The 26,766-nt window shown below is 43.3% G+C and overlaps 2 protein-coding genes across 3 annotated transcripts in view; one reads left to right on the top strand and one right to left on the bottom strand.

The window, feature by feature from the left end:
* Positions 1 to 1,604: 1,604 nt before the first annotated feature.
* On the bottom strand, positions 1,605 to 18,086 carry cnga4 (cyclic nucleotide gated channel subunit alpha 4). Of its 2 annotated transcripts, XM_048239340.1 has the most exons (10): positions 18,003 to 18,086; positions 17,153 to 17,266; positions 16,818 to 16,898; positions 13,248 to 13,358; positions 12,786 to 12,892; positions 11,485 to 12,154; positions 5,316 to 5,475; positions 3,989 to 4,154; positions 3,370 to 3,584; positions 1,605 to 2,311 (listed from the first exon to the last, which is right to left on the bottom strand). In XM_048239340.1, exons 2-10 carry the CDS (start codon positions 17,215 to 17,217, stop codon positions 1,778 to 1,780), a joined length of 2,109 nt encoding a protein of 702 aa, XP_048095297.1. In that variant the 5' UTR covers positions 17,218 to 17,266; positions 18,003 to 18,086; the 3' UTR covers positions 1,605 to 1,777. The 2 variants fall into 2 exon arrangements, with proteins under 2 accessions (XP_048095297.1, XP_048095298.1); XM_048239341.1 differs by lacking the exons at positions 17,153 to 17,266; positions 18,003 to 18,086 and having other exon boundaries at positions 16,818 to 16,930.
* Positions 18,068 to 26,766, top strand: part of rcan1a (regulator of calcineurin 1a) — a 21,936-nt gene continuing 13,237 nt past the window's right edge. The window contains exon 1 of the mRNA XM_048239355.1: positions 18,068 to 18,509. Within this exon, the coding sequence (XP_048095312.1) occupies positions 18,393 to 18,509 (117 nt within the window). The 5' untranslated portion in view covers positions 18,068 to 18,392. The remainder of the gene's footprint in view (positions 18,510 to 26,766) is intronic.

The raw sequence follows: 26,766 nt of genomic DNA, 5'->3' as shown, positions 1-26,766 counted from the left end.
GGAGTCAAGGTAGAGTAGGAGAGGAGTTACATGTGTCCTCTTTGGCTGATTGAAGACCCGGCGTGCTGCAGCATTCTGAATCATTTGCAGCGATCTTACTACACAATCAGGCAGGCCAGCTAACAGTGAAATACAATAGTCCAGTTTGGATATAACCATGGCCTGCACAAGAAGTTGTGTGGAATCTTGTATCAGAATAGGTCTGATCTTCCTAATGTTGTAAAGGACAAGCCAACACGATTTTGCAATTCAGGCTACATGCTCAAAGAAATTAAGTTGGTCATCAATTATGACGCCAAAGTTATGTGCCAATCTAGTTGGGGTCAGTGAAGAGGAGTCAAGCTGGATGTAAATCTGTTGGGGAATAGCTGTTTTAGCTGGAAACACCAAAAGCTCAGTTTTTGAGAGAAGAAGTTGAAGGTGTCGGTCTGTCATCCAGACTGAAATATCAGGCATGCAGAAATCTGATGGGAAACAGTCCTCAGGTGATAAAGACAGGTAAAGCCGTCCGCATAGCAGTGAGTCAAATTCATGGGAGTGAATGGTCTCACCCAAGGAAGTGGTGTAAATAGTGCCCTAATACTGATCCTTATGGCACACCTGTGGTGAGGTCATGATAATTTGATACAAGAAACACTGAAAGAATGCCCTTTAAGGTAGGATTCAAACCAAGATCTTTCCCAGAAATTCCCTGTTCATACAGTGTAGAAAGGAGAATGTCATGGTTTACAGTGTCAAAGGCTGCAGGTAAATCTAGTAGAATTATGACTGAGCAGACTGATTTAAGGTGCTGCTGTATACGGGTTTGAGTCCGGGCGTGTGCAGGGCTGAACCATGCAGGTTAAACAGTAACAGTAAATGTAAATAGGTTACATTAGCTACTCTCAATGCTTCAGTCACAGACAGAGCAATTTCAGTAGAATGACCACTCTAACCAAACTGCATATACGGTCTAGCAGTTTGATCTGATACAGGAAGTCATAGACTTGCTTGAAGAACACTTCCTCCAAAGCCAACAAGAAAGGAAGAAGGGAGACAGGTCTGTAGTTCTTTATCAATTGTATGAAGTGTACTTTTTTTTAGCAAAGACATAACTCTTACCTGTTTAAAAGAAGAAGGAACTATTCCAGAACTGAGTGTAGTAGTATTAAACACATGCATGACTGCTGGCAGAACATCAGGTGTGATAGATGGCAGAAGAATAGACGGGACAGGATCCAAAGGGCATGTTGTTGGATGACTTTGCTGAAGCAGTAGAGAAACCTCTTCTTCATCAAGAGGAGAGAAAGAGTCCAACAATTCACAGGCAAAGCTCTCCTAATGGGCTCCTCAAACTGAGCACTTATCCTGTTGTGTTTGCAGTCAAATATGACCGATTGACAATTCTTCTCTCTAAAAAATATTGTTAACTTATTCTCACTACCATGAGGCTTCACAGGGCATCTGAACACACAAAACACATTTTGATATTTTGTATAACAAAAGACTTGCTTTTGTCAAAGCAAGTCTTCTCATCGACGAGGACGAAAAGATAACTTTGTGTGTAATGCTCATGAAATTGAATGTTTTCTGCCATCTAGTGGACATCAACACGAGGCACAAGCTGAATACTAAATACATTTCAATTTATTTGAATATCTTGTTATACAGTGTGAAAAACAAATATTTAGTAGGCTACAATACAATGAACACATACAATTTCCATACAATTGCTACTGTTAATGTGTGGACTATGTACAAACATTTTCAGTCATGTCAGTTTATTTGGTGATTAGATTCATTGCAGCCAGGAAAATTCATTGACACCATCACTCACAAGAGACCCTTTATTGATTTGCCTCACTACTCTCCATCTTTCCTTTTCACCTGATTTCTCCTCCTCATCCTGAGCGGTCACCTCCTCCTTCTCCTCTCCTCTCTCCACGTCCATCTTCTCCCCTCCACCCATCTCCTCCTCTTTCCCGTCCTTCTCCCCTTCATCCACCATCCCATCTCCTCCATCTCCCTCTCCTCTCTCCCCCTCCCCCTCCTCTCCTCCTTCCCCATCTCCTCCCTCCCTCTCCCTCTCTCTGCCACCTCTTCCTCTCCACAATCTCCCCCATACTTTAAACCCCACCTCCCCCTCCTTCACCTCCTCCTCCTTCACCTCCTCCTCCTCTCCGCCCTCTGCCACTACCCCTCCCCAGCCCTCAGTCTGCAGCTCCAGCTGCTCCACCCGCGTCTTCAACTTCAGCGTGCTGGACTCCAGCTCCATCATCAGCCGAGCCAGCTTAGTGCGCAGTGTGTCCAGCGTCCGCTCCAGATGCTCCACCTGGGGAAGACAGAATAGGGAAACTACTGAGACGACGACGACGGCAACAACAACAACAACAACAACAACGACAACAACAACAACAACAACAACAACAACAACAATGACAACAACAACAACAACGACGACAACAACGACAACAACGACAACATAACTTCCCAGCAAGTAAAAAGCATTTTGGCCTCCATATGGCCTCTCTGTTTTTTTTTTTTTTTAAAAGAACTGTTGCACAAATGGGAGAATGTGGATTTCAATACTTCTGGCTGTGATAATTAACATGTTACCGGATCCGGCCCGCCAAGCACTTTAATCCGGCCCACTGAGTATTTAATTAGGTTATCAGGCTGCTCCCTATTTTTTCCTGCAATAAGAGATGACGTTGGTTAGCTTTACTGCAAACTGCTTTTCACAATTCTTTGAGATCGTTTACAATGTCAATGTCAAAACATCATGTTACAGAGATGATACTCTGTGTTATCTCCTTTGCAGCAGATCTAACTTAAACGTTATGCTACTTATGCTAGTTTCTGAGAGAGAGCAGCAATGGCTTGTCATTGTTGATAATTGATATCGCCTTCAGAAACTTTTACAAGGAAATCATTAAGTAAACAGTAGTTCCCACTACTGACCATTTCAGAGAGCACAGTCTAGGCACAGCGCTAGCCATAGGGAGGCTATTTTTGAGTTGATCTGGCAAAAGATAACTGAGAACTAAACGTGAATTGTTCTTAAAGTTAAAGAGCATCAAATTAGCAGTACTTTTTAAGCAATTCATATTTTAAAACAAAATTAGTTTTTGTAATTGTAATCATTTAAATTATATAAAACATTTTCATTTTTTGGGGGGTGGGGTTGGTTGTGGTGCAGCCTGCCGGCCAATTTTCAAAACCCAATATAACCCTTGAGCCAAAACGTTTGCCCACCCCTGCTTTAGGATTTCCCCTCACAAATTGCCTCTCTCTCTGTCTGTCCCTCTCTCTCTCTCTCTCTCTCTCTCTGTCTTTCTCTCTCTCTTTTACACAAAACACACACACACACACACACACACACACACACACCCTGGTCTCCATCCGCTCCTGTTGACTGCCGTCGTCAGCAGTCTCCTCCAGAATGCCCATCTTGGTGAGGATCTGACGGCCCTTCTCCTCTAGGTGGCGCTTGGCGGCAGGGAACTCGGACAGGGTGGCTGTCAGGTCCTCCTTGGACAGGCTGAACAGGTCTGAGTGACCGATGCTGCGGATGTTTGCTGTCCGCCGGTTGCCAGATTTGTTCCCTTTTTTGCAGAGCAGAGAGGAAATATACTGTGACTTGTATTGAATTGGATTGTTGGATGATTTTTTATAATTCTGGTCATATCCTTGCCCATGATTCTATTTTTGTTAATAACGATAGTAACGTAACAAAGGTTGTGTGCTCTAAACAAGTTGTGTGGTATATAATGTATCTGGATATCAGATAGTGATATTATAAACTGGTTGATTTAAAACGGCTTTTGTTTTAAACTATTTAGAAATCAAAACGGATAAAGTTCTTCAGGCTGCCCAAAAAAGGAGGGTAAAGTAAAGTGAGCCTCCCACTCAGCACCTGGTGCATCTCAGAGGGGTGGGGGTGGGGGGTACCGACTGCATGCAGGTTAGTACCTGTAAGTGGATGCTGCTGTTCAGCGCTGCATGGTACCTTTGATGTTGAGGATACTGATCTCTCCGAAAAACTGCCCATCCCCGAGCACGGCGTACTGGGTGACCCCGTCGTCCGCCACCACGGCCAACTTCCCCTCCTTGATGATGTACATCTCGTGACCCACATCGCCCTTCTTACAGACATACTCACCTGGGCTGTACACCTGGGGAGAGGAGGAGGAGGGGGGGAGGGGGGACAAGGAGGATGGAGGGGGAAAGCAGGACAGAAAACGAAAGGTAAGAAAGTAAGCCTGTAATTGATATACTGTAGTGCATTTGTTTTTTAATGCACAGAGTGAAACACAAAGTGCTCTACACACAGACATCAAGACAATAACATCAATAACAAAAAAAAATCTTTAACAAACAAATTAACAGTTAAAAATCTATTTAAAAATGCATAAGTGAAATCAGTTAATTGGCTACATTGAAACAATTCAAATATCCATGGGCAAAGGGGACTATCGTGAACTGCGCAGAGCATGGTGTCATTGAACAGAGCAGCCCAAAACCCTGTTGGCTGTCTGGACATCACTGTGTTGGTTCAGGTTAATGATATCAGTTCATCTTTGTAAAGGTCTGTTAAGTCAACTGATGCAGAGAAAATAAAGCTATTGCTTAGTTCAGAATTATTCAGAATTACCTTTAGTCCAGGTTGGGTCAAATCAGTCAAGTGTGTAAATATTGAGTGCAAACAGGTGGCTGTGATGTTAATTTAAAAAAAATATAATGTCTGTCAAACATTAACATGTACTGCTGCTGATACTAACAGCAGATTTGAAATGGGTTTGGGCATTTGGTTGACCTTCACATTACCTCAAGGCCTGAAGGGGTACAAACTCTGTGCTTTCTTATGTGCTTATCTTTCTCTGTGCCGATTCATACTATTGAGGACAAGCATCACTCAGGATAGGCTCACTGTCCTTCAACAACTCCAAATCTTATAATCAGGTATAAAGCTTGTTGAACAGTTGTGGTTGCGAACAGGTTACTGTGTGATAACTTAAAGTATTGGCCAAGGTGATTCACAGGACACACTGATCACACCACTGCAGACTGGACTGGCTATAATCGGCCAGATCATCACAAACACATACCAACAAGAGATTGTGTAAGCACCAAGCCATTGGATTTTTGTTTGTTCTCAATATCCCACAATACAATGTCTCCTCAGCCAAATTTTTCTCAGATCTATATAACCCTATACTGTAGTTCTACTTATTGACAAGCATTATAAGGGCCCAGGTCAGTTGTGGTTGTGGCTCTCCCTCATTTGACGTATGAACCCCCCCTGACCTTTGACCTGTGGGTGACCTACAGTATACCTGTGGGGTGAGTTTGAGCACCAGCTCCTCCAGCAGGCTGGTCTCACAGTTCTGGAAGATGCTGACCTTGGACATCGTGGGCAGGTGGACGCTCACAGCGATATCCGTGCGGAGGGAAGCAGGCAGCAGCTGCAGGATCTCGTTCTCACGTGTGATCTTCCTGGAGAGGTCACACACACACACGCACGCACACACACACGCGCACACACACACACACACACACACACACACACACACACACACACACACACAATCAATCAGCCAGGGAGGGAAGGGGACAATGCTCTGCATAAAGCAATATGGACCACAGGACAAGCAGAGAAGCAAGCCCAGTTAAAAAGGAAAAACAATTGGAACGTTGTCCAAGACCAGATAAAGTTAAAGCAGCAGATAGTTCAAAAGTGAAGAAGACATTATAACCTATAATATATAAACAAGAGCTTTAGCTCTTATAGAGAGGTTTCAGTGGAAACTGCACAAGGCCTTAAATGGGCATGAGACTGAGATACACAGAGACTGACGTACGTTTGGGGCTTAGCCAGTGTGTCCCAATCACTGTGTCTCAAAACTCTTAGCCAGTGTGTCCCAATCACTGTGTCTCAAAACTCTCAAACTGGGGACACTGAAGATGAGCTAAGCCCAGCATTTATATCTCAGTCTCTTTCAATCTAAGGCCTTTGTACACTGTTTCGGCTTATTTAAATACAACACTATTTGAACATCAGTTTCTGAGGGGTGATTCTCATGAAGCTGTGATTAACATGTCCAGGTCCTATTTTCCGAAAACAATATTTTATTAACAGTAACTATGATATTTTCTACAAAGACAGTGAAGAATACTAAAGGGACAGATGTTTTTTACTATCATTATAACACTATTTCATAGCAATTTAACCAAAAATCACAGTGAATTCTCATTACCGAAATGTGTCCGGATCCATTATTCTATTGTTTGTTTTAATTTCATGAATTACATAAATTGAAGAAGATTATGCAAAGTTGTGTAAAAATGTCTATATTTATGGTTAATATTTATATTTATGATATTTTGCAAAAGGAAAGTTACATTTATTGTAAAAATATTGTGTCCACACTAAATGTCCTCATTACCATAACTCATTACCGTGTTCCATTAAATTACAAACAAGCAGACCCATGATGCATCACTTGGGACAAAAGGTTTAAAATGGAGTCAAGTTCAGTTGTTCTCTCTTCTCTCACATCATGATATTTGTGTAAATGTCATAGAATCTTTATTCTGTTACACTGTTGATTATCATGACCGATATGCTGCGATACTCAATGCTTTTAAAAATATTTGAAATTATATTTTGTGTTGATAAAGACAATATAAGACTTTAATATTTTGTAAAGGTTAAGGTTGCATAGCTTGCTAGCATTTTGTGTTATTTGCCAACTTAGTCAAGGACATCTCATTTCTGTTACTCCAATTTCTCATTACCACGCATTTTAAAGGGTAATAACGGTAATGAGAAGCTGAGTTGTGGTAATGATGCAGTGATGATCTTGATATAAGATGACCTGTTCCCTCTACTAGTCAGGTTCACCTAACATCTAGTGTTCTCTCCACTAACTTGTTTCTCAGCCCGTTGTTAAAAGGCGTTAAAACAGTTGATGTGATACCGCTTTGTGATTCCGCTTTGTCCTCCCCAGATGATCATGTTTTCAAGCGTAGCCTATTTCATGATAAATCTTCTTAGATTTTTGACTAACTTTACTGTTTTATCTACAGTTTCGCCCGGTCCCTTGATATAATTTTGCCCCGATTGTCTGGTCTGCTCTGTACTGGCTCTGTGTTTTTGACTGTGGATTCTGTCTCATTTTTTGGTGCCAAGTGGGGGCAGCCGTGGCCTACTGGTTAGCACTTTGGACTTGTAACCGGAGGGTTGCCGGTTCGAACCCCGACCAGTAGGCGCGGCTGAAGTGCCCTTGAGCAAGGCACCTAACCCCTCACTGCTCCCCGAGCGCCGCTGTTGTTGCAGGCAGCTCACTGCGCGCCGGGATTAGTGTGTGCTTCACCTCACTGTGTGTTCACTGTATGCTGAGTGTGTTTCACTAATTCACGGATTGGGTTAAATACAGAGACCAAATTTCCCTCACGGGATCAAAAGAGTATATATACTTATACTTACTTACTTAAGTGTACTTGCATGGCACTCCACAACATAGGCATTAAGTCCAATGATAGTGTTTTAATCAGTTGCTTGTGGTTTTTTTCTATTTCTTGTCAATCAGTAATGTCATGTTTTCTTTTTATTTCTTTTACTGTAACTACCATTGGTTTTCACCATGGCAATGGAGGTAATTATGAGGGCACCATAATGGGTTGTCAAATTGGTTGTTGGAGGTACAGTAAAAGGTGCAGGATGACACTCATCTGAGCCTATGTGGCCCTACTGAGCCTATGTGGGCACTCAGATACCTCCCATCTGAGCCTATGTGTGTGTGTGTGTGTGTGTGTGTGTGTACTTGTGGCCATGTATCCGTCGGCTCCATGTACCCGTAGGCCAAGTTGAATGATAAAATGGATAACAAGGATATGACCTAGCAAATGTAGAGGTGTATCTAGGGAAACTAGTGGAAGAAAAGTTGTATATGTATATGGCGAGGTGATTCCGTCTATTGTGAAAAACATGACGAATTTAGGGAGGTGGTACAATGTTGTTGGGCAGGAGCAGAAAAGAAGAAAAGAGTTTGGTCTTGGTACCAGTTGGAAAGCGTGGGGTAAGTCCAGAGGCGCACCTTGTCAACAGGCAAACCAAGCAACTGCTTGGAGCCCCGAGCCGCTAGGAGGCCCCCGACCTGGTCTCAGCGCGTTTGCCGGTGGGACAAGCGAGATTTTGCATGCTCCTGTCCTGTTGTAGGCTACAAACAGTACATCTGTACATGACATTTAGGCCCTATGCTATGGCCTTATAAACAGCGGATCTGTGTTCAAAAGAGTTCAAAGAATCCACACATATTTAGGCTACTGTGGTAAACGTCAATCGAGGGTGCAGTGATAACGGATCAACATCGGATTTTGACATTTACTCAATGAAGTTATAGGCTAATGTTAATTGGCAGAAAGATTGAACATGGTTTGCTACATCTATACGACAATATACTTCAGCTAGCTAGCGACAGTTACAACTAGTTAAAGCAAGGAGATGGTTTACGTTATGTTTATATTAGGGCTGTCAGCATAACGTGTTAATGAGTAGGCTAAGGACCAATGACTAAGGACCAATCATACACGTTAATTTTTTTAATCACATTAATGTGTGTCGCCAAAGATTTTTAAATTTTACACCGTCACTTGTTCTGTTATAAACAATTCTCTTTGGTGCCAATATTTTGACCCTTTGATGCGTTGTTTATTGTCCTCAAACTGACTAACTACTGTCTGCCTTCCTCCTGTAGGACTAGTCATGAAGATAATAAACACTTAGCCTGGGTGTTCCCATGCTGCCTTGCGCGCGATTTGATTCACGCTGCTAAGGCAGCCTGGAGACCATGGAGCAAATTTTCGCCTGAGATAATGAACCAATCACAGAACAGGGGGGAAAGCAAGACGATGATGAGCTATGCACAGACGCATTTGATAGACATCCGTGGCACCCAATAAACGGATCTGGGCATTTTTTTCAAATACGAGAAAATGAACGTTTGGTTCCCAGACCAAGTCTCACTGAGAAGTGGTGGCGCTAGCCAGGCTAATAAACACTAACGCCTAACGCAGTTCTGAACTCCCGGTCGGCTGAATGGGCGTTATACTTAAAAAAAAAAAATGTAAAATCCCTGTCGGCTCAGTCGACATGAAATTAAAATATCATTGACACACCTCGAGTTTAAACTATAATCTACGACATGGGTCAGCAACAGGCGGCCAAAGCTGCCGCCACTGATATTGTTTGGCCCAGTCAAATTATTCTGGCAGTCCTATTTTTTAAATCTTTTTATTTTGCGATATCGATTTACAAATAGCCTATTCACCAATCAGACTGTGATTTGGTGCTTAAACAAATATGAGAAAGAACACCAGAATGCACTGGATCCTGCTAGCTGTGCATAGACCTCGGCCAGCGCTTCAATATTGCGCCTTTGTGCTTGTTTGGAGCAAATAGCTGCGTTTTGTAGTGTGGTATAATATTATTTATTGTGACAGCGTTGTTTCATATCTGATACACAGGTTTTGCATTTGTGAAACTGGGTAAGATGAACATAAAGTTTTCTTTCCATTCCTGTTTATAGGCCCAGCTATTTTTTTCTCCCAGCTCCAACTCCTTTAGTTCGCTTCTCACTCTGCATGCTAATAATTCTTGTAAGCAAACAATAAACATTGTAACATTGTCAGGAGATGGGTCAACCAAGTAGCTTATTTAAGAATAAAAGATAGACTTTATCCAAAGAAGTTTTTCATGTTTGGAACATTTGGAATTAAAAAAAAAGGTTTTATTTAATAAATTTTCCGTTGGTATCAGATTATTTTAGCCTAACATAATGGTGATGAACACTGGTCTGTAGGGCCCCCTTGAAATGTTTGCTTGGGGCCCCCACAGACTCTAGAATCGCCTCTGGGTAAGTCCACAGCACAGGAGAAGAGACAGATGGTAACCAGCTTGTTTTGAGAACAAGAGGAGCAAACTAGACGTTCAACAGCAGTGCCTCAAGCAAAACAAGGAAAATGGATGAACTGGCATGATGTGGAGAAGAAGACCAACTGAGAGGGCTAGGGCCATGGATGCTACTGCAATTGGAGAGACATAGGCCTATGGGTCATGGATGTGACTGCTTTGAGACCAGACATGACATTTTTTTTTTCGGAGTGTAAGCACATTGTCAACTTTATTGTGCTAACTATTCTCTTTTGATGATGTGATGGAGAAAGCTTTTGAAAGTTAAAGTATGCAGAACTGGTATCAGAGGTAAGGGAAGGTGGCTGACAAGCACACACAGTGAAGATAGGTGTTTGAAGCTTTGTAAGTCGACCACAACACTTCTGTTAGATTTTAGTATTCAAATATGGTCACTGAAAGGAGCTGAAAATGACTCTGAGATGTGTTAAATCTTGCTGCTGTTTCCAGAGTGGTAGTTGTTGGTGCCCACTCTAGGGCTTGAGGTTTGTCTGGTTATGTTGCTAATTGGATCATAAACAGCCACAGCAATGAAGCGGAATGCCCAAAGAATTTGTTGGTAGAGAACCAATCAGGAGTGTGGAGGAGGGTGGATCTGGGAAGCCAGACACCACTGTTGAGCATTCTGGAGGTGTCATGGGTTCTAATTCAACAAAACACAGACGAAGGAAGGTATCTGCTTGTAAGCCCAGTGAAATGCTCTCGAAGGCTACTCTTTTGGTGATGTTTTTTGCCCACAAAGGTTGCTTTGTTGGTGATTTTTTTGATAGTAAAAGTGCTTAATTATTGACTGGCCACTCTGGTAAATCCCCTTCCTGTGACACTAGCAATTTAACACCTCTCCTGTGTGTATCTGAAATTAATTTGGTAAAATGAAATCATTCTCATTACCGTAACATTCTCATCCTCCGTAACAGACTTTTCATTACCGTAATGCATAAAAATGCTTAGAGATTGTAAAGATGTTATTTCTCAGAGACAAAAATTTCTTCATTTTGTTATAATATGTTCCTTAACTGTGCCCCACATGTGGGTTTTGTTCAAAATATATCTATAACAAAGAGATTATTTGAAAAATTGAACTCTACAATACACATTGTATTTTCGGTAATGAGAGTTAATTAATTTAAAATGGAACTTAAAATGTATAAAATATACATTTTGATGTGCAGTACTGTTCATTTAATGTACTTATTTGTGTAAATGAAAAGAAAAATCAAAAAATATTTTTCTTACTAATGGTCTCCGTTTGTCATGTACCATATCGGTAATGAGAATTATTCTAGGTCTTGCTACCATAACATTGAAATAAAGTTATATTAAATTGTTTTACCATAATACTTTTATCAGAAAATAAAAGTTCACATTCTAGTTACTTAAATTAAAAAATCAATCAAATGAGGTAGATAATATTTTGATGTCAGTTTGACAGGCTTTGTGAGATTCACCCTGAGTGCGGTTTCCTTTTTCTACCTAGCCTATGGCTCATGTCTGACGTACAGTGGACTTGTCTGAGTGGAGGAGGCACCCACTTGTTGATGTGCAGATGCTGGTACCAGCTGTTGACGCGGTGGCGCAGGTCCTTGCTGATGTGCCTGCTGTGCAGGTAGCTCTTGACGAGCTCGTGGTTGGGGAAGAAGACGTTGTCCCTGCTGCGCAGGCTCACGATGACGTTCCCCACGTTGCCCACGATCGAGGCGAACACCAGCACGGCGATAAGCAGGTCGGCGATCATGAAGAGGTACTCCTCCTCGCGGAGCGGCAGAGGCGTGTCGCCCACCGTGGTGAAGATCTGCGCCGAGAACCAGAAGCAGTGGATGTACTGGCGCTGCATCGAGGCAAAGCCCGGCTCCGACATGTTGGGGTAGACCCAGCTGTCGGAGCCGAAGCCCATGTAGCGCGACAGCGCAAAGTACAGGCACGCGTTCCAGTGGATGAGCACGAATATGTAGAGCATGAGCTTGGCGATGCGGAACGTGTTGGGGTAGGCCGTGCGTGTCTCCATGCGGTCCAGCGCCTCGGAGAGGCGGCTCGTGCGGAGAAGGCGGTTCAGCCGGACAAGGGGCATGTGAACGCCCAGGTGCAGGTAAAGCAGGTCGGTGGGCAGCATGGAGGCCAGGTCCAACAGAAAACTGCGCGAGAGCAGGTATTTGGAGCGCAGGCGGGACACCTCGTGCACCAGGATGCCCTGCTCCAGGAAAGCTGTCAGGGGGGTCAGGGACATGGAGCACAAAGTCATATACTATCAGCACGCTTCCATGCAGCCAATAAACAGTTTCAAATCAGTTTATTGGGAATAAACCAAATATGCGTGTGTCTTGTAAACACCTTATTCTGATTGAAATAAACTGAAAAAGGCCATATTCATAAACAGTTTGCACACCTTGTTTGCACAACATACTGAATGTATGTGTGTGTGTGCATGTTTGTGTAGGTGTGGTGGTGCTTATGGGATGTGTTGTAATGTGTGCCTATGAAAGGGCATTGCAGACTATATATGCTTACCCTGTAGTGTGTATGTGTACTATGTACACTAGACTGTATATGCTTACCCTGTAGTGTGTATGTGTAGATATATGTTCAGTAGATCTGCATTTTAATGTACTCATGCATGCATGCCTTTAGTGAGTGCATGGGGACATTTCATGTGTGCTCCTGGACAATCACAAACATAAGATGGCATATCTGGCCGCCCTAACAAACAATATCTAACTTGAAGTATATGCAACAAAGACATTACATTACATTACATTACATTTGGCTAACAACATGGTAGACGCACAAGTTTCCATAGATTCTCATACTATACAAGTGAGCTGTGCAGCATGTTTACCTGTGCGTCCTCTCACTGCCATGTCGGTCATGTAGAACAGGTCAGAGATGTAGTCGAGAGTCAGCCAGACAGCCAGGAAGTTCTCATCTATGGAGTAGAAACAGGCCCTGTGCAGCAGACATGTGAAGGACTCATTTAAAGAGAGGGACTCTCCCCAAACATCTCCAAACACTCGACATGACCAGGACTGGGATAAAAACAGGCAAAGTTAAAAACCACATGTATGTATTTATTTTTTAATCTGCTTTAATTATAAGTGTGACTTAACATTACAGGATTGTCATACATTGTAATACAGATTTGCTTGTAAATAGCAGTGGCTGCCAATTTTTACTGTCTGCTATGACAATCGGGATATGGGATTTCAGATTTAGATGATCAGAGTTTGCACTGTGCCTGGTCTGCTATGGAGTGTGGAGCTGAGTGTTTTTGAGCTCGGAGACACCGGTGTGTTCACCTCACCTGCAGATGATGATGACCCAGTTGTAGAAGATGGGGAAGGTCATGACCTGCAGCCAGACATAGTAGAACTCTTCAGACGGATTCACTATCCAGTGTCTCCAATCTCTCCAGCTGGGGGAGGACAGAGACAGTCTGTGTCATGAGGTATTTGTCTGTGTGTGTGTGTGGTGGGGGGGTGAAAGAGAGCACAGAATCTACAGAAGGTTCCAGATACACAAAAACATCTTTCAAATATTCTAAAGCATGGCTGATATAACTTTGCCTGCAGTAAAACACTCCCGAAAGTTATCATCAACATGTGAGTTTTCCAACTCGAGGTGATAACATCCTGGATCATGCATACACTCCATACAGCCATGCCTACAAAGCACGCCCTCGCCCAGCCTTCGGCAAATCAGATCACTCTTCAGTCTTGTTACTGCCCGCCTATAGACAGAAGCTGAAATGTGAGCAGCCTGCGATTTGGTCAGTACAGCGCTGGACAGATCAATCAGATGCTGCCCTGCGTGACTGTTTCCACACAAGAGACTGGGGAGTTTTTCGGACAGCTGCTGATAACATCAACGATTACACTATGTAACACTTCAATATCTGACAAAAGGACCTGAACAAACTGATCAAACAATGAACAAACAATGAATGTCACCCACTCCACAGCACTTCTGTTAAGCAGAAGAGCCTGATCAGCTGGAGACTTCGCTCACGGCCTTGCACAACAGTCAGACTGAGGAAGTAATTGGGCCATTGAACTGTTCAATGCTTCACTTAAGGGAAGAGGAGAGATAGACTTCTCTGCATAGTCTGTCTGCCTCTTCACCCCCTCCATGTTTGGATACTGTCTGTCCACTAGCCACTTTTTACCACTGTCTTTCTGCCTCACTGCTTGCATGCTATATTAGCAAATTAGCACATATGCATAACCCCTCCCTCCATGCCACAGCCGAACTGTGGCCACAATTATACCTTTTCTTAAAATAGTTATATAGATATATATATATATATATAGACTTATTCTTGCACTGTTGCACTGTTGGACTTACTCATTTGCACTATCACTGTGACACTCACTCACTCACTCACACAGAGCACCTTACCTTACCTTACTATGCACAGAGAATCACAGGCTCAGTTCCTGCCTGTCATTGCAAGCGCCTCTTGATTGATTAATCACCACTATGTGGATACTGCTTTTAGAATTGATTTAGATTAAGTGTTAGTTAGTATAATTTGTATTTTAGTATATTTAGTATATTCTTTATCTTCTACTGTCCTTACTGCTTAGTTGTGTTCTTATATACTTTTAATTACTTTTTCTGCTGTTAGTGAATGTGTGTGTGTTGTCTGTAGGCTACTGAGACCTTGAATTTCCCCTGGGGATCAATAAAGTATCTATCTATCTATCTATCTATCTATCTATCTATCTATCTATCTATACTGTATATCTATCTATTTATCTATCTGTAAATGCATTGATGACATTGTACCGAGGGTGACCGTATAAACTTTTCCTAACCAAAAGCCATGGGTGAACGGAGAGGTCTGTTCAGCACTCCGAGCGCGGACAGCTGCCTTCCATTCTGGCAACCCAAGCGAGTACAGTAAAGCACGTTATGAACTGAGAAAATCAATTAAAAGGGCTAAGAGACAGTACAGGAAAAAAAGGTGCAGTCACACTACAGCGGCTCTAACACCAGAGACATGTGGAGGGGTTTAAGGACAATTACAGACTACAGAGGAAGGCGCGTCAGAGCAGAGGTGTCTGCCTCTCTTGCAGAGGAGCTGAACTCCTTCTATGCCCGCTTTGAGAATGACATCAGGTCAGAGTCTCTGTTAGAGCAAGACTGCTGCCCATATCTGAAAGAGATGTGTGTAAATCATTTAGAAGGGTAAATACACATGAGGCTCCAGGACCTGACAACATCCCAGGTCGTGTTCTCAAGGCTTGCGCATCTGAACTGGCTGAGGTCTTTATGGACATCTTTAATCTCTCCCTGCATCAGTCTGTCCACCATCATTCCAGTCCCTAAGAAATCAACAGTGAGCTGCCTTAATGATTACCGACCTGTTGCTCTCACCTCTGTTGTTATATGAAGTGCTTTGAGCGGTTAGCTAAAGATCATATTACATCCTCCCTGTCTTCTACATTAGATCCACTCCAGTTTGCCTATAGGCCAAACAGGTCCACAGATGATGTGATAACATTTGCTTTGAACACTGCTCTCTCTCACCTGGATAAGAAAAACACAGATGTACGGATGCTCTTCATCGACTACAGCTCCGCTTTTAACACCATAGTTCCATCCAGGCTGATCATGAAATTGAGAGACCTGAACATCAGTTTCTCTCTGTGCAGTTGGATTCCTGACTGACAGGACACAGGCAGTGCGGCTGGGAAACATCATCTCCTTCACTCTAACACTCAGCCCTGGGGCACCGCAGGGATGTGTGTTAAGCCCCCTGCTTCACTCTAACACTCAGGACTGGTGTCCTGCAGGGATGTGTGTTAAGCCCCTACTGTACTCGTTGTACACTCATGACTGTATGGCAACTCACACCTCAATCACCATCATTAAGTTTGCTGATGACACCACCATAATCGGCTGTATCATGAGTGATGATGAGTCTGCTTACAGAGCACAGGTGGCAACCCTGACATCCTGGTGCCAAGACAACAATCTGCTGCTCAACGTCAGCAAAACCAAGGAGTTGATTGTGGACTACAGGAGACTGCAGGAAGAGCACACACCCATCTACACTGGAGGCACAGCAGTAGAGAGAGTCAGCTGCTTCAGATTCCTTGGAATTAACATCAGTAAGGATATGAGCTGGTCACACCATATAGGTATGGTCACAAAGTCAGCAAGACAGTGGTTCTTCTTTCTTCGGCGGCTGAGGAAGTTTGGTATGGATGGTGAAATACTGACCAACTTCTACCACTGTACCATTGAGAGCATCCTGACTGGCAACATCACAGCATGGTATGGTAACAGCACTGTTCATGACCGCAAAGCTCTGCAAATGGTGGTCAGGTCAGTGCTGCGCATTACAAGGACTGAGTTACCAACTATTCAGGACCTTTACAGCCAGCGCTGCAGGAGAAAGGCCAAGCGAATCCTCGCTGACCCCAGTCACCCCAGACACAGTCTTCACCCTACTACCATCTGGTAGAAGGTACAAGAGTACGCAAACCTGTACCAGCAGATACAGAGACAGTTTATATCTACAAGCCACCAGGATGCTGAACTGTTATTCTCTTCCCCATAGCTATTCAACCTCAAACCTCAGAACCCCCACCCAAACACACACTACTTGAACTTGATTTTATTGAATGTAACTAGGTAACTAGATTTAGCATCAGTTAAATGACTAGATGTAAATGTAACCAGGGTTGTAGAAATTAAATAAAAATCTTAATGAGTTTACCCTCCACCAAGGTGACATTTTTAAACTTATTTCCAAGGCACAAGCAAAGCTCATTTTATTTTCTATATGAAAACATTTGTAATCCTGCAACATCTCAAATGAATCTCTGTGCTGTGCTTCTGGGATAAAACAGGAAATACCACTTACTTCATTTTGGGTTCTTTTGGCTTGTCTTCTCCTTTTCCCCCTTCAGCTCCCTCTCCATTCTGCTTTCGTGTAGGCCTCCACCTGATGAGTTTTGAACAGCAGTCCATCTTTGCTTATTTAGACTTTGACTTCATAAATACAAACATAGCCCCTCAGTGTGTCCAGCTTGGTCAATACAGAGATGAATAGTTTCCTGAACAGGCTGCTGGCCATAAAGTGACTATTAACTTGCCATACCAGAGTAAATATTTAGACTACGCATCTGCTAAAGATGAACATTACAGAGCCAGTGTTTGGCCACATAGCTTGGTACTCATAACAACAAGCTGCTTTACCTGGGTAGGTGAAGCTCATCACCATGACAGCAGCTCCCTAACCTCAGGTGGATCCCCAAGAGCATTTGAGCCAGTCACCTTTCATTGAGACCTTTCTCTAAACCAATCACAGGCCTGTTGGAGGAAAACCAGATTTCTATGGATTTCTATTTCTTTGATCAAGGTGAAATCTCACTATGTTTCTTGATTATGAATACTGTTCCCTATGGAAGACGTTTGTCATTTTTCTTGAATCATGTCAGCCTAGACATATAATTTCTACAGATTCACAACTGCTTTCAGTATGCATATATTTGAATGCAAAAGCATTTCCTACTGATTAGAGTAGCCTATACAAGGCCTATACATGGGGAGGCTGAAATGGATTATAATGCAGATAATTATAATGTGCGTCGGCCACTTGTTCCCATGTTGTTGTTTCACCACCACTAGAGGTCTCTTCAGGCTGCAATATTAGTTACAGGAGTACCAGTATGTTTTCATGCGAAACAAACAAACAAACAAACAAAACAGTAGGCTAGGCCTACACTCCACTGCTCTTGGTACCCTACAAGTACCAAACAAACCTTGCAAATCAGCAAGGCTGAGTTCAAGGGTAATTAACATCCCAAAAGAAGTGGGCTATGGGAAATTCATAATGAAATGAAAAATCAACCGAAAAGCCCTACCATTATGTTATAGGCTATATTACAGTTATATATATTTGTAAATATGAACTCATGACAATGAATGAGTCAATGACATAATAACTAGCATTCTGTTTTTTATTTGTCAGATAGGCCTATGACCTGTATTTAACCTCCATTGCGTCAGGTGGCAGTAGCAAAACATTTTATTTCCAAACGCTTACCAAGTCATCAACGAACAACAGTCAAAACAGTTGTCTTTTCTCTTCCGTTTCTCTGATGACAGCAAATATTTTCGGTGGTCTCTTCGTTTGGTCGATAAAGCACCGTTGTGTGAACAAATAAATATATGTGTAGTCATGTATGGTGCTGTGTGGGCTCATTGTCATTATGGTAGGATAAGTGCGAGTTAAATATGCATTATCCGCTGTAAATAAGAGATCCATCAGCTAACATTTTCGTTTGCTGTCTTCAATTAACGTTAGCATGCTAGCTAGTTCAGAGGAGTGTTTCTAAATATAGCTGCATCACAGCTGTCAAGAAGTTAAAGTAAATCCCGTAGAGCAACTTTATACGTGGTCTATCATAGCTTGAAGACCATTGCGACATTCACCATGGAACAAGCGAGAAACGATGAAGTGGCCACTGTAGACGTGCAATTCACCGACCTCCCCAACGCCTTGGTCGCCTGCAAAGTTTCCGAGGAGCTCTTCAGTAATCACAGTCTGAAAGTAAGTGCACGTCAACATTTATCGATAAAGATCCTGCATTTGCCGTGTAGTGGTCACCGGACGCCATGTTTTATACGAATCAAGATCATTTCGAGGACGGTCCTTGACCTTCACTGAAATGGGTCGCTTCTTATGTTCAACAAATCAACATTACACACCTGTGTTCACCTGCTAACCTGTGATGGCCTGATTACTGCTATTGTTGCCCGCTCAAACTTGCTAGTCTGACTCATTGCGCCCGGTGACATGTACTGGAGCCTATGAAAACCATAGTATAACTGGCCAATTTGCTTGTAAGATGGGGGTGTGGGCCAGAAATATTTTTTTAAATGTTATGATTACATTGTGTGATATGTTTATAACCCAATATAGGCTACACGTCAGTCAGTAGAGGCAAAGTAGGTCTAATAAAAAAAAAGAAAACGTCGTCCTCTTACCAACATCACTTAAAGACTACGTTAGAAAATTCACAGTTCAAGCATAGTTAAGCCTGCATCATAGTCTACAAGTGGCTTCAGTACTAATTTTGCAAAATAACTTCATGCCCACATTGGCATGGAAAGTATCACCGCTTTTCCATGGAAACCATAAATACTTTAGGTTTGTGTCTAGGTCATGACCCTGTGAGTGTCTGTCCTGTCACCATTGTTCCACTGTTTGTGGCCCAGATGACTCGGTCAGGACTTTTTTACCAGGATGTTTGGCTTAGTATGACACCCAGCTGGTTTTCCCAGCAACTGAAGATGTGTGTGCCTATGTGTATGAGACAAAGACATAGACCCATTCCCTGGCATAAGCCAGGGCCAACAATTGTCCTACAGTAGCACCAAGATTGAACAGACTGAAAAGACACTCACATGGAAATGGTTTCCATAGTGGTTGGACCTGCCTTGTCAGCAGGAAAGATAAAGTTTTTTCCCTGTGGGAGAGAGAGGGATGGAGAGAAGAATGTGGAAAAAATACAGAGAAGGGGGAAGGGGAGGAAAAGACAGATCCTCATTTTGGCAGCAGTGGAAACATTCCAAGATCTGAACGAGGCTGTGGAGCTATGGAATAATTTATGATCCATTAGTGAGAGAGAGAGAGGGAGAACCATAGAGGAGAAGAAATGAGACATTCAGTCCCTAAACTCAGCTGCTAGAAGATGTGGGGCAGTTTTTGAAAGTTAAACGTATCCATTTCTTTTAATGTCTTAAGGCAACATGAGGTTTCTTGTGTAGGAGGCCTGTGAGTTATTTAATTTGGGTGACCGCAGGTGATGTCAGCCGGACTCGGTGGGCGGGTGGCCAAAAGTTAGGTTGGCTCTGCCTGTGTGGGTGCACAGAGCACGGTGGAGCTGCCGACAACAAAATGTAGGCTAGCTCAAGTGAAACAAACTGAGTCTGACAACTACACCTAAAGTAAAAAACTCTTCTTTAAGCTGCTTGTCATTTTAGCTTTGACCGAAATTAGAATGCTTAGCAACGTCTCATTGATGAAATAAGGAGCGGATGTTAAAATATAGGTTATGCCTGAGATTGGCATGACATACTGTAGGCCTACTTTAGAATGTCACTGAACGAATGTTTGCCACTTGTGATGAATGTATTAATTCTTAGTGTAGTCTGATAGCATGCAAGACATTCACATAGGCCTTTGATGAGCATTAAAAAATAGCCCAATCTCTCCCATTCATTAAGACCCTTCCATGATGTAAACATGAAGTTGAGGTCACGGCAGCAGTTCATCTACACACACTCCACTCCTCTGCTGCTGTGTGTTGTGTTGTGCCAAGAGCAGCAAACAACCTCACGTCAAGGAGGTGCGGACCAGGGACAGACACAACGCGGCTGTTGTCGTCATGAATGCTGGGGCTCTCTTTTCTAGAGCCCTGCATGCATGGGCAGATTAGGCTGCTGGAATGAGAGCGCTTTTACCACAGTACGTAAGAAAGGGGGAAATTCCACCGAGCACTGGCCTCCACAGAAACCAGATTGAGCCAGTTAGCTGACCTCTTCTGGCTATTCATAGTAAGGTAGTAAGTAAGTGTGTGAGAGAAGATGACGCCAATGAGACAGTTTTTTGTGTGTGTGTGTGTGTGGTGATTAAGGAGATTTGTCGTGGTTCAAAGGGTTTTCTGCTGGCCGCTGTTGTCATCATCTCACTCCAGAGAGCCAGACAGCCTCAAAGCCTCTTAACAACATGGGGGACTTTTTTTCTGTCCACTGGCTGATAAAAACATCTCTTTGTATGAACCTCAGTTTCTGTGGTGACGTTCATCTGTGGGCGGCTGGCCGATTCTATAGAAGTATTGTATGGCAGACTACAAGTACAGGTGGAAGCAGATAGATTCTCCCCCAAGCAGTAGGAAGACACAAAGTGTATTGTTGTGGCCTGCTTCAACAAGATCAGTGGTGCGTTCAAATTCCTGGAACACAGTCAAATGTTCATGGTGAACATGTTTGTCTGAATGGATACATTTGAACCATTTTGTTTTAAACGTTCCATGTCAATGAGAACCCTCCCTCCAACTCTCCAATGTGTTTGCAGAGAACTATCTCCTCAAACTGTTTGCAAGTTTTCAAAACCTATGTTTGTGAATTTTAACGCACCTTAGATGTATCTTTTTGTGCTAACTTCACTCTCACAAACCTTCACAAGAATACCCAGACCTTTCTGTCATTGAACAGAGCATAGCCTATTGAATGAGAAATATGACTATGACATCAATCTGAGCAGTGCTTAAATAGCCCAAGCTTAAGCCAGCAACTTGTCACCGTCTTTTTTAGCAACATGTCATTGTGTGAATGTTCTGTTTGCTGTTGACAGAGACGTGATGTCCTGCATATCCAGACAGTGTGTATTGTTGTCGTTCAGGCGAGTAGTAGTAGTGATCCCATATTTAAGCCGACGCTTGCGTGGTAAATTCCATCGGGGCTGGCTTAATTAGCCTTCTATAGACGGCCTGTCATCGCCCCAATGTCCGGTTTTAGATTTGATCTAATGGGACGCTGGACGCTGCTGGATGTGCAGTGGTTCAATGCAGCTTTGCACCCTGAACATAAGATGTGATGTCGAAAGTTCCCAAGGGAATTTACCTGGAACTAGTAAATGGAGGAATTTTATTTTAAACCCTTCAAGGGAATCTGTGTGTGTGTGCGTGCGTCTGCGTTTTGGTGGGTTTTACAAGCGCATGTGCACACCTGCGTGTTGGCTGCATCGTGTGTGTGTGTGTGTGTGTGTGGAGATGATTTGGCCGAGCAGTATGTGCCAGAGACCACAAACAGGTGCGTGTAATTTAGCCTAATGTCAAACCTAGAGGGCAAGAGACATCATCTCATTCACCTGTTGTCGACTCCCACACACCTGTGTAAGGGCTGTCACAGTCATGCCATCTTATTTCTACCCACACAACTGCCCATTTAACAAGCCCGTTCACAGAGAAGTCACAAACACACACACACACACTCTCTGCATGCACTGCACGCACGCACACACACTGAGTCTTTTGTTGCCATTGCCGCTGCTGGGAAGTGGGAACCAGTGAGCCTCTGGTTGCCCAAGGCTTTTCGGTGCTTCCTGTGGTTGTATATCAGCTGACTGAGACTTGAACAATAGGTGGGTTTACATGTGCAGTTTTGTTGTCATTCCGATTAAACTATTCCGATTGAAAAATCAGTGCCGTCTGGTTACATGGGGTACGTTCTATTCCAATCAGGAGCTCTCAAGTGTTTTAGAATCTTTGATCGGAATTGCCATTGTTGCCTACTTTTCCTTGAGAAGATACCGCAGGCAATCCGATTGGCCGTATACATGGCTGTTCAATCAGATTAGGAACGGAATGCACCACCTCTTTCATTCGGATTGAAATTCTAATTCTAATCAGGCATTTTTATTCAAATTCAGTTGTTTATACGAGAATTTATATTCCGATTGAGCCATTATTCTGTTTTCAATCAGATTAAAAGTGTCCAAACGTGGCTAGTGCTCCCTAACACTCTTTGTTCTCTTGCACCGTCACTTCTCATTAGGCTCCCACCAGTGGTCTAGTCTAGTTAGCTGTAGTGGGTATACTGTGATGTAGCAGTTAGCTGTAGTGGGTATACTGTGATGTAGCAGTTAGCTGTAGTGAGTATACTGTGATGTAGCAGTTAGCTGTAGTGAGTATACTGTGATGTAGCAGTTAGCTGTAGTGGGTATACTGTAATCAACCCCAAATGTTAGAATACGTATCCTTGTCTATTTTAAGTGGGTATACTAAGATAGTGATGCTTTTTAAGTGGGTATACTGAGATGGTGATGCCTTTTGAGTGGGTATACTGAGATTGTGATGCTTTTTAAGTCCTGCGTATCACATAGACTACACCACTGGCTCCCACTCCTCCTCCTCTCTCTTTCCATCTGTCTGTCTGTCTCTCATTCATCCACTAAAATGATGCATCACTATTCATTAACTGCCCCTTTCAAACATCACATCAGCCATCACTAACTAAAGCATACAGATATAATGACATATAGTATATATACTAATATATAGTATTAGTATATGTATAGTATAGTATAGTAAATATACTCTTTTGATTCGAGGGGAAATTTGGTCTCTGCATTTATCCCAATCCGTGAATCCGTGAATCGCGCTCTGGGAGCAGTGAGGGGTTAGGTGCCTTGCTCAAGGGCACTTCAGCCATGCCTACTGGTCGGGGTTCGAACCGGCAACCCTCCGGTTACAGGGCCGAAGTGCTAACCAGTAGGCCACGGCTGCCCCCAAACATATTTGGTTAACTTCAAGTGAACAACCTCTAAACGTTCTGTCCGTTAGCCTTAACCATGATGCCAACCTCATCATTAAACAAGTCTATCAACCCTAGTACCTTAATTGGTTCACTTAAAAACGACGGCTATTTAAATAAAGTGAGACCAAATGCTTTGTATGTGTTTTACGTAATGGCTGGCTTTGACATTAGCTATGTGGGTGTAGTCGGCTTCATTCCATTAGTCCATTCTGTGTTCCACTGAATGTTCACAGAGATGGTCAGCTGGAGGAATGTGGAATAGTGTGTGTGTGTGTGTAGTTGCTCACTCTTTCTGTTCTTGGGCTCAGAATAGCCAGGAAGTCTGTATTCTGTGGAAACACAGAATGAATGTGTTGTTACAGTAAGAAGCAGGAAAATGGATCTTGTGACATTCTTTGTGTGCGTGTGTGTGTGTGTGTGCGTGCAAGCGAGTACATGTGTGACCGGCTCAGCAGCCCTTCTCACCGTTGAGCAGGAAGCTGATTTATCAACTGGACTGAGGTGTCCTTGTAGATTGTTGAAACAGGAAGGAAGAGCTTTAGCATGAATCACTCGTTCACTCTCACAAGCACTGTTTTCACACGTCTCTGTTACACATACAGATACACACACACACACACACACACACAGAGAGACCCCCAGTGTAACCCTGTGTAATTACTGTCTGTCATTTACACACACAGCACACTTTTTCTCTCTCAAACACACACACACACACACACACACACACACACACACACTCTGTCTCTTTCTCTCAAGTGGACACTACAAATGCAGTCACTGATTCATTCATGCTGGCCATTTCTATCTTCCCATCACACACACACACACTCACATACTCTCTGTCTTTCTCACACACACACACACACACTCACACACACACACGTGTCTCCTCCATTCCCTCCCCGTGGAGCTGCCACAGTGGCATAGTAGCAGCCAACTGCTCAGCGTGGACCCACACTGTTGGCATGTGCAAGCTGAGCTGCGTTTCGTTTCTCCCTCTCTTTTCTCTTTTCCGTGCTACTTCACTGACCGCCACCTCCTGTCCACCAATCTGGTGGCATTATTTTCAGCGCACTACTGTGGCAGTAAGCGCCCACACAGTTCCCAAGATAACGGAGGCGCAGCGCAGAGCCTAACCTCCCAAAAGTAAACACTTGAAGACAACAACTCAAGAACTTTAGACCTGGACTTCAGTGCAATTCATCATGCACTCTCAGTGTGTGTATGTGTATGTATATGTGTGTGTGTGTCTATGTCTGTGTTTGTTTATGTGTGTATGTGTGTGTGCGTGTCTGTGTGTCTGCATAGTGCTGTGAGGTGCAGGACATACACAGCTGATACAGTCTCTCTATACCCCCCCCCCCCCCTTTTGTTATTACTGTTTGCTTTTGTTTATGTAAAGCACATTGAATGACCTCTGTGTGTGAAATGCACTATGTAAATAAACTTGACTTGACTAATTGTAACAGAGTTGAACTGAGCTAGCATGCTAGTTGCGCGTGTAAATCCTCACACCCCTAACCTTAAAAACGCTTCTAACTGCTGAGTTGGAAGCCTGGGCTTTTAGCTCAGTGGTTAGAGCGTTCGATTCCCATGCTGGTGTGTGTCGAGGTGGCGGGTTCGAGGGCCATGATCGGCGGATGAATTACGACCTCTGTTACATAATTACTTTCTGTTCAGTCTCAGTCAAACTGAGCAACCACTTGACCCTCAGAACCACACAACCCTGCGTGTTTGTGTCCGTCCATCTTTCCATTAGCCAGTGTTTCCACTCAGGGGTCAGTGGAGGAGGGGAAGAGGTGGACGGTGAAGTAGGAAGGGGATCCGGGTCTCTGTGTTTGTGTCTCACAGTGGGGAGCACGCAGGACCGACCCTGAGACGCTGTCGCATGACCCCAGCGGGTGGCTGGGTGCGCCTGGCCGAGTGAGTCGGGGTCAGGGTTCTGCCCGGAGCAGCTCTCTGGAGGAGTGCGGCACAGCAGAGGAATCTCATGACGGAACATTCCGCACTGTTCTCTCTCTGACTAGGCCTCTCATCTTCTCCCAGAAGGAGATGTTTTTTTTTTTTTTTTTTTTTTTTTTTGATAAAAAACATTTTCTTCCATTTCTCCCAGTGCTTTGACAGTGGGTGAGTCCACATGCTTCTTGCACTACACACACACACACACACAATCCCTGTCATAAACCAGCCCAGTGTGTGATTAGTGAATGGAAAAATGGACGTCTTAGCTCATAAGAGCATTCGCCTGACTCAGTGAAGAATTTTTTGTTGCGTCTCGCACAAACCGGCTGAGCGGCTGGGGTTCAGGCAGTGAGAGCTAGCGTTAGCGCTAACAACACAGAAAAACCACATCCAGTGAGTCACAGAGAAATAAGAAAGCCTAGTGTGCCACAGATGTCGTGTGTGTGTTGCTGGGTCTCTTTTATTGCATTCGATTACAGGCTCTTGGTGCAGTAAAAATGAAAAGTTTGACCAAACATGGCTCAGGAAAGGAGAGTGATGGGCTTTGTTAGCTGTGTGCGTGTGCGCAAATGTTTTGTTTTGGCTCATTCCGCAGCGATGTGTCATTGTGTTATATCTTGGTCCTGAAGGCCACTCTCTTGAAGTGCCCACTCTCTCGCTTGCATGTCTAACTTTGCCAGTCATTTATAGACTACTCCCTCTTTCACATCTCTCTTTCTTTCTCTGTCTGTTTCTTGGCAATTTCTCTCTTTCTTTCTGGTTTGTCCCTTTTAAGGCCAGTAGTTTAGATCCTCTGACTTTACACTTCGTCTTTTTTTCTTCTCTGTCTCTGTCTCTCTCTCTCTGTAAATATATAGAGAGAGAGACCAATATATATCTCTATCTCATGTATGTCTGCTGCGGTTGACCTCTGTTTCAGGCATTCTTCACCTTGCTGGTTTAGTTACTCTTATTCTGCATGATGTTTCATTGTTTTGTTTTGCATGCGCGTTGTGACTCACCATTGCTTAAACAGCACATCACATGACTGGCCTGATCAGCACGTGAGGTTGTTATAGGTAAACGCAAAGAGAGAGAAAGATTCCATGGAGGAGATTAGTCATTGATGTGCAAGTGCCTGCCGTGACCATTAAGTAACTGCTCACCAAAACAAACCACCCTCCCATAAACCAAGACTGTAAACTTTGATGGAAATTAATGGCTAGTATTTTCCATTGTCTGATACAGTGACTGGGCAATGTGCTAGTAAAAAATGGATGGTGGTGGTGTCAGGTTTGAGGCATTAGGGAGGGTAACGCCCTGCAGTTGGTGACAGATGTCTGAAATTAACATGGACAGCTGTAGCGTGTTGATGTTCATTCACCAGCTCGGTGTATAGGGAGGCTGAATTCATGCAAATTTGGTAAATTACAATTCAAAATAAAGCTAATTTTAGACACCAGATTTTTAAAACAAATTATGTAATGATTCCACTCCAGTCCTTCAGTAGTTTTGTTTCCAGGCAACGGCCGTTTTGTTGA

The sequence above is a fragment of the Alosa alosa genome, chromosome 3 (assembly GCF_017589495.1).
Source record: "Alosa alosa isolate M-15738 ecotype Scorff River chromosome 3, AALO_Geno_1.1, whole genome shotgun sequence".
NCBI classification, from domain to species: Eukaryota; Metazoa; Chordata; class Actinopteri; order Clupeiformes; family Clupeidae; genus Alosa; species Alosa alosa.
This window is presented reverse-complemented; position numbering and strand designations above follow the sequence as displayed.